This window comes from Triturus cristatus, chromosome 6 (assembly GCF_964204655.1).
Source record: "Triturus cristatus chromosome 6, aTriCri1.1, whole genome shotgun sequence".
Classification (NCBI taxonomy): Eukaryota; Metazoa; Chordata; class Amphibia; order Caudata; family Salamandridae; genus Triturus; species Triturus cristatus.
The window spans coordinates 693,970,137-693,982,764 of NC_140589.1; the positions used below are offsets into that span (position 1 = coordinate 693,970,137).

At 41.4% G+C, this 12,628-nt stretch overlaps 1 protein-coding gene across 1 annotated transcript in view; it reads right to left on the bottom strand.

Annotated features, from left to right (window-relative positions):
• Positions 1-12,628, bottom strand: part of GRIK2 (glutamate ionotropic receptor kainate type subunit 2) — a 1,523,718-nt gene that overhangs the window by 1,094,790 nt on the left and 416,300 nt on the right. The window contains exon 4 of the mRNA XM_085611186.1: positions 6,795-6,976. Coding sequence (XP_085467312.1) covers positions 6,795-6,976 — 182 coding nt within the window. The remainder of the gene's footprint in view (positions 1-6,794; positions 6,977-12,628) is intronic.

Consider the following 12,628-nt stretch of genomic DNA (forward strand, 5'->3'; position numbering starts at 1 on the left):
TGAAGGAATCCAACTTCAACTGGCACCCAGGATGGCTCTCGCCAGGGCCAGTGGGGCAGGCTCCTCTTTGTCCCCTGAATAACAGTTGGCATAATGGATCTTCAAAGGGACCCTAGATGCTGCCTCTGGGACTTCTGTGCACTGGAATTTGTTTCATCTGATGCACAGGTACCTGTTAGACTTGGAAGCATGGCAAGGAGAGAGTTCTGCTTGTTGGCTGTGGATGGGCTCTGGAAGATGCTCTCTCAAACAGGGAAGAGCATCAGGAGCTCAGTCAAAGGGCAGGTGTGGGGAAGGGAGATCAAGGAGACCAAAACATTTAGAGCCATAACAAAAGCCAATTTGTAGGTGGGGAGGCATGCTAGTGCTGGCCACCTAGAGCAAAACTACAAAAACATTATGCAAATCATCCTTATGCGATCAGGAAAACCACCTCCGAAGCTTGGCCCCCTGATGGGACTGGACAAGAAACTGAGTGCTTATCTTTCCACTGTAAATCGGAAATTGCCCCTGGTGTAGCCAGGGTCCGGTGTATGCACAGCTTCATTCATTGCCACTATGAAAAAAGCATTTCCACATAGTGGCAAAGCAGCTCGTTTAATATGTATGCTGTAGGTATGGGATTGCCCCATAAACCTCACATGCTTTGAAACATTTACATAATTTTCCTAATGATGCCTCAGGATGGGCAGCAGCACCACCAAAGGCCTTAGAGAGTGTTGTGGGGACGTTGCCAGAATTGCAGCAGCCCCTCAGATATAAATCCCCTCCATGACCGTTAATCTCACTTTATGTTCCCTTTATGTCCCCGAGAGAGATTTTGCCTTTTTTACGGGACTACTAGAGCCTGTGCTTTTGTACATGGGCTCTGGATTTCAGGAGCCCCTGTTGGTTGGCCCCATACCTGTAACAGCAGCATAGTAAAAGGAGAAATAAAACATTATTTTGTTCTTTCTTTCTTTCCCTTCCTTCTTTCTTTCTCTGTCTCTCCTTTCATTACGATTCTTTCTTTCTTTCTGTTTTCTTTATTTTCTTAAAGAATGTTACAATATTTTCTGTCACCCTGCCTTTTCACAAATATCATTGCTACTATCGTGTTTGTTTTCATGATAGTTACTGTTCATGTTGTGCCCTCTAGTACAAGATTTATATTTTCATAAGTACTGAAAATATATTCCCAGTTTCCTAGTGTTCTTCAGTATTTTTAATTATTATGAAAGAGGGTTTGGTTCCACCAATTCTTCCTGTGAGTCTCATAGAACTCATCATTACCTAAAGCGCACCTTACTCAAGTAATGCTCAGTAGGTTGCGGGAGGTTGCAGTCCACCCACTTTCCTGTCTCATGTTGGTACCTTGACTTAGCCTATAGTACTACAGGTTCTAGAATGCTCATTCCAGGCTGTGTTATGGAGAGAAACTCCAGAAAGCATTTATTTTTTCTTTCCTTCTTTCCTTGCTGGGATTTTGAGCCAGACCAGAACATAAGGTGATGAGCCTGTTGTGCGAAAGTACTACATATCACAGGTCTATGAAATAAGGAAGTTTGTTGGGTCAGTCAGGAGCAAAGTCAAGTCTATTTGCCAGCACTGCATGGTGCACCAATTGCAACCATCACCCGTCCGCTTGACAAAGTGGTAGGCTACCCGAGTTGGCTGAGCGGTAGAGACCTGCGTGTAATCAGCAGCAGAACTTCTCCATGCATGCGCACTCGTGTGCCTATCTTATACTTCCCTTTCTGTATTTATGTATAGGTTAAAATAGTCACAGCGGCCATCTTCCACAATCTAATATAAAATTAGCAATCCAAGCTACAATATTAAACAATCCAGTAAAGGATAATATACTGGGAGGAATCCACAACCCTAATGTATTCAGAATAACATAATCAGAGTAATAGTTATCTGTCATCATTGGGTCCCTAATGCAGGCTAAATCAGGGCAAAGAATCTCTTTAGGTAAATCAGTAAAATGTGCAGTAATTAAAATAATTTTGTGAAATATAATATAGAGAAATGAAAATAGAGCAGCACCCTGTGATGGGATGAATGGTAAAACAATCAGGGCAATTTCCTTTTGCAATCAAAGTAATTGTCTGAAATCCCATAAAGGATTAAAATCGTGGAATAGTTTCTTTCTACACTCACATGCATAGTGATGTAATTAAAGCACCAGCATCCTGCAAACCAATACAGAATAAGGTAACCTATTTTTTTCTTTAATTTAGTGCAGGGTAAAATAATGAGAGAAACTGGCTCCTATAATTTAAGGCAGGGTTGTTCTAAATAAAGCAATCAAAGTAAATTGTTTGGGCAAACTAGGGCAAGGAAAGATAACTAAACATTTTCAGCAAATATAATTGGGGCTAAAGTAATCTGAGTAATCAAGCTGAAACTCAGTACTGGTACAGTACTCAAAGGAATCCATTATAATCAAATGCAGGGTAAAAGAGTTAGCGGAGTAATCACTTGTAATCTAATTCTGGGTTAAGTGATAACAGTGTAAAACTACTATAATCTAATTAATGTTAAAATAATCAAAGCACTATTTCACTATAACCTGGTACAAGTAAAGTAATTAGACTAATCTCCTCCAATCTTATTAAAGGAAATCAGAGTAATCCTTTGTATTTGACTGCAGGGTACAATACCCGTCTTAGGTGCCGATTCCGATCCTGGAGAAATTTTCCCCGTACGAATCGTATCCGGATTTTTTTCCGTACGAATCGTACAAGTACCGTACAAACTGGCAAGTACGATTTGTATGGGAAAAAATACATACGAATCGCATTAGGAAAATTCCCGGACACGTCCTCGGGTCGGGAAAAGTGTCCGACACGTCCCCGGACGATTTTCCGTATGAATCGTAAAACTGAAGTCCGAGCACGCAAGTACGATCCGTCCCGTGCGTCTGATTGTACAACCGTATGGAAAAAACACCGTACGGAGCGAACTTCTATAGCAACCATGGAGACATGTGCCCGCATACGCGCCGTCCCCCCCAGCCCCCCCGTGTATGTACACCCGTGTATGTACACCTGTGTATGTACACCCGTGAATGTACACCCGTGAATGTACGCGCTGGGGGTCCGCACCGTACATACATGGGTGGGGGTACGTCTCGTACATACATGGGTGTACATACACGGGTGTACATTCACGGGTGTACATTCACGGGTGGGGGTACATCTCGTACATACACGGGTGTACATACACAGGTGTACATTCACGGGTGGGGGTACGTCTCGTACATACACGGGGCTGGGGGGGAACGGCGCGTACATACGGGGGCTGGGGGGGCGGCGTGTACCGGGCCCCCACTACCGCTCGCATCGCGGCGTACTTACCTTTTCCAGCACTTTTTGGGTGCCGTAAAAATATTGCCGTCCGGACTGCTGTCGGTACGAATCGTACTTGCTGGTACGTAAAAACATGCCTAACTCCGTATGGAAATAGTGTTTCCGTACGAATCGTACTTGCAAGTTTGTAGGGTTTTTTTCCCGGGTACAAGTCGGACGGAGAAAACGCTCCGACCGATGGTTCATACCCGGTTTTTCCAGGATCGGAATCGGCACCTTAATCTCCTAATCACTTATTGTGAATAGAGGATAAGTAGGTTAACCTTTAACAGGTGATAACAGCCAGCTTAATCCAATTCTGACAAGCTTAACCCTACTGATTTAAAGCGCATAATGTATAATATATAGCATATGTTTGTAAACTCCATGTGTTTTAATCCATGTACTGTCTCAGTACAACAAATGCTTAGCTTCTTACTTACTATCTATGTGCTCACCCAGTCTAACTATGCCTTCCTGTGTGTTTCTTTAATCTATTTGCAGTGTTTGTGGGAGAAATGGTAATTAGTAAACCAAATCATAAAACAATATATACATCTTCTATATTCTGTTTGAGATCAAAGTAATCAGAGTAATTTGTTTCTGTAATCCAGTGCAGGGTAAGGTAGTGACAAAAATCTTATGATTCAGGACACTAGACAGCTAAGCATTCAACAAAAGTAAGGGCTTTGTTTTATCTCCAGTTTTAGTGCACCATTTGTCATGCATGAGACTACAATGGACAAGCAAGAACGAAAATTCTCAGTAGTGGTGCCCAGATCCTTATTATACTGGACAATGAATTGGGTGTCATCTGGATAGGACATGAAATACAACCCAAACGATTACAAGCTGTTGGCCCATGGAGTAATGTAAAGATTCAAAAGCGTGGGTTCAAGGAGGAACCGTAAGGCACTCCACACTTACGAAGCTTGCGAGAAGATCAAGGGTCAAATTATTGCCTGAGTTCTATTTAGGAGGATAGAAATGAGCCATTAAAAGGGACAATCTGGGATGCCCATAATGAAAAGACACTGGATTAAGACTGACTGGGCGACAGAGTAAAAAGCTGCAAGACTTCGAAATGAATCAACATGATTTGCCACCACTATCAAGGATTTGATGCAACTCATCAGATAACATTATAAGAGCAACTTTTGTCACTTACATTGGCCTGAACTAACTTGACAAAAATAAAGGGGAAAATGTATTTAAAGCTGAAAGTTGTCTGCTTATTGCTCTCTCCAGAATTTCAGCAGGGAAAAAAATAACAAAATTGCTCTGAAGTTACAAAGCACATTAAGATCAACTTTAGATTTCCTAGGTAGAGATATTATTCTTTCAAGGCAAAATGAACAGTGGCAGAGGAAAGCAAAGGATTGCATAAGGAGCTGATCAAAGGATAAAGACTATCTAAGGCTTTATTCTGTATATGCAGAGAATATGGGGAGACTCAGCTTTGATCCTAGACGATAACATAACAGTAGGCTACAAATATGAGGGGTCCAAAGAGGTCAAAAGCTACTGGAACAATGGCATTTCAGAAAGAGGAACTTACCAAGGGTTTGCAAGTTAAAAGAGAACATGACATGTACTTCTCAATAAACATATACCAAAAAAAAAAAGAAAAAAAAAAAAAAAAAAAAAGAGAACATGATTATCTAAATTATGGAATTTACACCCTTGGAGTTGTCACATAGCCCTCACTGGGTAGACACTTTCTTTTTACATTTTCAGGTCTCCTGTTTCATCGGGAGGGGACTGTGGATTTTCACCCTCAGGGTCTAATTGACAAGAGGGTCAGTATATTGTTGTGAAACTTAAAATTAGAGATGCTTTCCTGGAAGTAGGTTCCATCCATGCTCCAAATGGATGCACAGCTGAATTTCTCACCTCTACCACCAAGCTTCTTCATCCCTGCCCAAAATGAGAGTTCTGGTGGACAGAGATTGGAATGTGATGGTAGACCCAGTGGTGAAGAGATTAGGCCTGATGACATTTATCATACCAAAGAAAGGCACCTTTGCTAGACTTAATTCACAGCCTGTTTCTGATTGAGCCTTGTTGCCTCCTCCACCCAAGAGAAAGGGAGCAGATGTTCACATCTCACCCACATGATGTGCGTACTAGGATCGATTAGTTCCATGGCGCTGTTTGTCAGGATCCCTACTATAGGGCATTGAGAAGGAAATTTTACACTTCTTGTGAGGCAACAACAAACCTAGACTAGTGAAATCCAAACTGCATACTGCATGTTGGCTGACACATCAGTTGACAAACTCAAACTATATGCAACAGCATCGTCACAAGGACACTTTCAATCCAATTTATAATTGCTTCAGCCTCTGATTGGATCAGGGCTCACAAATGATTACACATACTTGACCATATACACTTGAAGGGCCCTATATGATGCAACGCTGCTACCAAAATTGAGGGGAGTGACATTAGTTGGTCTGAATGAACGAGATGTATTATACACCATAAAGAAAACATGTTGACCCAGAATACCTGGAAACCTTTGTTGACCTTGAGAGCGACTATGGACTCCCTGCCACTGAATGAATGGCACTACCGGCAGTTGATACACAGCCTTCAGGCACACCTAAGCACAGCCTATGTTCATAAATCGATTTTCTTAAATCGATTCTTAAGCCTTTGCAGTCACTAGGCATCAAGACATCCAATTCTGGGCATCAATCATACACACGCTATGAATGTCTGAAATGAAAATAATAAGGAAAACGCCAATATATCCGCTTCATCTAATGTAGGTACATTAAATAAGAGTAGCACCTTCTGAATTCTGATACAGATCTATCCATTTGCCTTCATAATCAAATCCATGATTAAGTAAAAAACAAATAGTATTTTGTTATCTAATGAAGGGTGAATTACTTGTCGAATTCCCTTTTCTATGCTGATGAAGTTTGAACTGCTGTTCTGTCCATTCCAATTGACCTGCACGGATCTGCGTCCAAAAAAAAGCCGAACATGAATACATATGTTATTTGTATTATACATTAGAAAGCGAACTGTGTATTATCACAATCGAAAATACAGCCTGAAGGGAAGAATCTGAAACAATTTCTTATTGCTGTTAAGGTTGGCGATTTAAAAAAATTAAAATTAATAGTATGAGAGATAAATTAATGCTAGTGAAAGTTTTGCAATACATCTTTATTTTGTTCTTTCGTCCATTGGTCGTTGGCTTATTTTTAATGCACGTAGTTTGACGTTCGTGATTGTTTTAAAATACATCTTTGATCTCATATCTCATTTGGTAATTGCTTATTTTTAGTCTGTGGGGTTTTTGACAAACAAATGAAAAATTAATAGCAAAAATGAAGTTTAAAAATTGTCAAACACGCCTTCAGTTTTCTGCTTATTTAAATTCAGTTGTTTATGTGCACCTGTCAGACATCAAAGAGCTTAAGCAATTAAGAGGGAGTTGATTACCTGCTTTAAAATTCCTGCTGCCATGTCATGACTGCAATCAAAGATTACATGGAACTCCTTGCCTCTCTTCATCTCCTTCAGCAAAGGCTTGGCGTCCTTCGTCTCCATTGGTAGCTGGCGGATCTTGAGGCGCAGGTTGTAGCGCGAGGGAGCCTTAATGAGCTCTTGTAACCGAATGAGGCCTATAAAAAGAAACAAGCAGGGTAAATGTGTGAAGAGTGCGGCGTGACCTGTCAAAAAGTCCAGGGCATCCACGTGCCCTGCTAGTTCACTTTCTCATCCATTTGTCGCGTGCAGCCTAGCTTTGTTATTGTAGGATTTTGCACTGAATTGAAATTATCCCATTTAATTCCTTGTCATAGTTAGCACTCTCCTCTTTAATACTAACAGACAGTAATCGGCCTGAGCTGGGTTAACTACCAAAAACGCAGAGAATCATTTTCTCTCTTCTTCATGCACACATTTGACACTGCTATGTTAAAGTATGTCTGAAAATACGAATTCAATTAGGATTAAATCCTTGACTAGCAGTAATTATGAATGTATGTGTATCTGCAACATTTCTAAAGCGCATTAGACCAGAAGGCAACAAAGTGCTATGAATGGAAGAGAACAGAGCGAGCACTGACAACCCGAAGCCGGCAAAGCCTCTGTAGTACAACCCCTAACTAACGCCCAATCCACAAACAGCCACATTTTAACTTGCTTATGGAACAACAGGTGTGAGGTCAGGCTCCTGCTATGTTCAGGAAGGGAGTTCCACAGCCTGGCAGCCATCACTGTGAAAGAACGTTCCCCCGCCGGGCTTTCTTACATTTTGGAACCGCCAACTTATAACGGGGCATATTATCAACGAGGCGATAAAAAATTATCGCCGCTTTTGCGCCCGTTTTCGGACGAAAAGCGGCGATAATTTTATTGCCTAATCAGCAAGGTCACGCTATGGTGTGAATCATTGCATTATCACCTGTATTCTGAACGCCCAGCATTGCATCTCTAATGAGATGCAAAGTGGGCATTCCTGCCCTGACATAAGTGGAGAAATGTCGCTAAGCAACATTTCTCCAATTATCAATGGGCACGCTAACCTGCAGAGCGACAAGCAAAGTAGCGATAACCTCTGTTATCTCTACTTTCCTTACGCCTGCTTCAAGACTGACTTAGCCATGATTTCCTATGTAAGGTGGATATCATGGCTAAGTATGCCTTGCCCTATCATCAAGCTATCGCCAAACTTTGTGTGATTATCGCTGGATTTCCAGCGATAATCTCACATTTGGCAGTTAGCGCTTGGAATTTTATCGCTTTTGAGATAAGCGTTGCTAATAGCACTCTATCTCAGCGATAAAATTCCACGTTACCCGGCGATAATTATCCTAGCGCTAAGTGCGCTTAGTGATAATTATCGCCGGTCCTTGATGATATGCCCCAACGTCTGGCTGATGATCTCAGAGGCCTCCTGGGGACAGCGCAATTCATGGCTGTCCTAAGATAGCTCGACCCCTGGGAGTGGAGGGCTTTATGCGTCAAGCAAAGCACTTTAAAGGACACCCGCTTTTTTACTGGCAGCCAGTGAAGAGGTCTCAATCCTTCCCTGACCGAGGAGTGTTTTGGTACTCCCTGGACAAAGCGTGAGGCCACATTCTGAATGATTCAGAGCTTCTTTAACGAAATTTGGTTAACGTTTAGATACAGGGCGGTACAGTAGTCTAATGTGGAGGTGATGAGTGCAATGACCACTGACACCCTGTGCTCTTTCGGAAGAAGAGGCAGAATTTTCTTCGAGATCCCAATCATCCAAAAACAATAACTCACTGTTCTATTTACCTGGGTATTGAAAGTCAAGGTGTTATCAAAAATCACAACCAGGTGTTTGGTCACCGCTGCTGGGATAGGTAAGATGCCACAAGTTTCTATCCACCAGCAGTTAGTCCAGATTGAGGTGTCCACTCTGAATGCCACGATCTTTGTTTTTTCCCCATTCATTTTGAGCCAGTTCTCCCTCATCCACCTGCTAGTTTCCTGCATACAAGCCCTAAACCTGTCCTCTACCTAGTCATCGGAGATGGAAACGAATATCTGGGTGTCGTCCACATAGGACGATACCTGGAAACTGAAAGAGCTTGCCAGTTTTGTCAGAGGGGTGACATACACGTTAAATAGGGTAGAGTTTAGATATGATCCTTGTGAACCCCACAGGGAAGCTGAAAGGGTGCTGCTCTGAAGTCTCCACAACTAACTGTGATCGTTCTATCACGCAGGAAGGACTTCAAAAACTTAAGGACCACGTCCTTCAACCTGGCCTGCCGCAGCCCTTGCACCAGCAGTGATGGAGATGTGGTGTCAAAGGCTGCTGACAGGTCTAAAAAACCAGGATAGCCACAGTTCTCTGGTCACTTGCCTGAAGTATGGCAAAAGGTTTGTGAGTTCTCAACACCCTGATACATAACAGGTGACATAAGTGTGCACACTGTATTGAAAAGTTCTTTCAGGACATTGATGGCTGACATCTCCTGGGAGAAGAATGCTAATTTCACTTCTTTAATTCTGCTTTTGTATTTGAGAATGCGCTCCCTGCATTTGGTTTTCTCATCCAGCCCAGGAGTCAATTTCCATCTATGACCCTGCCTCCTGCACTGCCTTTGGAGCACCTTGACCTCCTCTGAGAACCACAGGCCAGATAATTACTTCCTGCTCTTAGAGCGACTCACATCAGGGGAGCAACCTCTTCTTTCGCCAACCTGACCCAATTATTTAAATTCTCTTCAGGTGAGCCTGTACCCAGGAGGTCCTTTGAAAAGAAGAGCCTTCACAGGTTTCTTGTAGTATTGTGGTAGTTTATTCATCAAACAGCATCTCAGCAGAGATTCTTTAACTTCGATCTCTCTCTTCAAACTGTTTATCCTAGAACCTATCATCACTTTCATTCTATCTGTAGCTAAGTAACAGGGCTATGACATAAGCAGTAGACATCTCTACATATCTCCTTTTCATACAATACAACAACATGAAAATATACAATAATAATGATACAAAGAAAGAACAAAAGAAAAAGATTAATCAAAGCAATAAAATATAAAAAATAAGCTTTGGGAATCTATACCCAATACTCTCCAGATACATTTTCCAATTGATATCTTATGGTCGACATACTTTGCAAACCTTCCCTAAACTCCAATTCGTACCATCTTCCAAACTGACAACATTAGATCTTACATCTTTGACTTGAAAAGGTCTAATATATTTGCTTTCACCTTTGCGAACCCATTAATTTTTTCGTACTACAACCCAATCTCCCCTTTGAAAATGCACTTGTTTTACACCTTTTCTGGAATCATATACACTTTTCATTTTTTCTTGACCTTCTTCCACCTTTTTTAACACTTGTTCACAGTCAACAGTCACAGTCAACCCATATTCTTTTCTTCTTACACAACCACACAGGACATTCTTTTTTTCCTGGTTCTCTTACCTTGAGAGACACAAAAGGGGCTACTCCAGTACAGGAATGGGGAGTAATTCTATGCATCCACATCATTTTCCTCAACTCTTGTCTCCAAGACAATCCATTTGCAAGAGACAACTGTATATTATCCATAACAATTCGATTAACTCTTTCTACCAGACCATTTGCCTGAGATCTAAAAAGAGCTACCTTCTCATGTGCGATACCCATCCTACTGAAGTAATTCACCATTTTCCTTGAAATAAACAGCACTCCGTTGTCAGTTACAATACTACCCGGTATTCCTTCCTCAAGAAAAACCCTTTCAAGAAATGTTATGACATTACTGGTATTGATTTCTCCCATAGTTTCTATCACAAAACACTTGGAGCGATAGTCAACTAGGACAAGGATAAACCTATCTCTCATTCCCAATTTATTAACTGGTCAAATAAAATCCATGGATAATTTTTCCCATGGTCTCGATGTAAATTTTGTGCATTCCAAAGGGGGTTGACGTACAAATTTGGACTTATCACTATTCAAGCAAAATTGACAATCTTTCACTAAGGCCTCAATTTCACTATCCTTCTTCTTGAATTTTTTCAGGGCACAAGTGAACTCCTCCACTTTAGTTTTCCCCCAGTTTCTAATGCTCTTACATGTGCTCCACATGCATTCAACATCACAAGCCTCATAGGTCTTAAATGAAACCATACTATGGCCAGTCCAGTCTAACTAGCTGTTTGGATAAATGGTTTGTATTCCTATTTCTGTCAGCTTTATTTTCAATATTGGGGAAGTCTGCAATATTAACTTACATGTAAAAATATTTTCAAATACATCAGTACATTCTCTGGATCAAGCCCTCCGTTTTAGGTATTTTTCTAGACTCGATGAAGGCACGCAAAAGCCCACAATTAAAGTTAAAAAAAACAACAGGTCTAAACGTACCATGACCATATTGTTAAATTAAAAGGCTAAACTGACCTCTTTCAGAGGGTTGCAGATTGAGAGTGGCTGCTGTCAAGAATAACAGAGGTATGGAACATTCAGACAAATCAACCCCGAATGGAACAATGCCAGTCTCTGCCAAAGTCGCAGCTTGCTCAGTGAACTGCTCAGACATCTGCTCTTACTGACTCGCAGCCAGGGCATTGCCGAAACAAAATCACACAGTGTTACAAATATAGGTCCATATTTCTAAAGATGTCACACAATGCAGGGCAGCAACCAATGTGGCTGTGTTGCGTGAGAGGAAGAGAGGCAGCAAAAACGCTCCAAATGTACTGAGATATGGCACTGTCGAGCTCTCTCCCTAGCTCTGTTCACAATTAGACTGCCTAACACCATGCACACGCCTTTGCACCATAGTGCAAGGGTGTGTACATGATGTCTAGTATAGATTTTATACTAGAAGGGTTGTATTACAGTACAAAATATTATGTTTAGGCTCATTTTAAAAATGTTCCCACTTGGATGTGCTGTACAGTGCAGCCCACATGCACAGTGGGAAAACTTCGCAGAAATAACAATGTTTCTCTTTTTTAACACCACCTTTAGAGGCAATATTTCTTGTTGCAAAGCCTTGTCTACTATTGTTGGTCATTAGGGATTTCCATCAATAACCATGGGTGGTTGCATGGGCATGCCCATGAACCACCCACGGAATTCCCCTAATGCAAAGTAATGTAAAACAGTACAAAGAGCTGCATGATGCGGCGAGTGCAAAGTAAGTAGTTTTATTTTGTATTTTTTGGATATTACTTCTCCCGTCGTTTGGCAACTTCCACCATACCCCATCCTGCCCTGCCTTACCACTCTTACCTGTGCAAGCCGCTACTGGAAAAATGCTGAATTTGGCGGAGGCATGGTTCTTTACATGTTGGGGGCAGGGTAGAAACCAACATGCCAATATGTACTTTACATTTAAAGGCAATGTGTGGGATAATGACTACATTGGCTATTTGAGGTCTCAGCTTGTAAAATCAGTAGCCTGAAAATTACATGTAATATGCATCAGTCCTTGCACCATAACCAATTCCAATCTTTACTTCTCTACTTCTAATACATTAGATGGACAAATAGGTTTGTGCCCTTTCAGGTCCTCTTAGGCCACAACTGGTGCTATACTTAGATCCTACATTTTGAGAATGCACTAAATTAGTGGTCAACAAAAAATCTACAATAGTCCACTGGGTCTACGCCACATTTATAGTTTCAGTCAGTGATTGACCTGACTCTGAGCCACATATTCTGGAACATATCTCTTCACAATCAGCATTTTCACACTGGAACGTCTACCAGAAACAATCTGTACTTTAGGTCTCGGAAAGCAGTAGGTAAATACCAATGCAATGCAGTAAAGTATGTGTTAGATCAGGGGTAC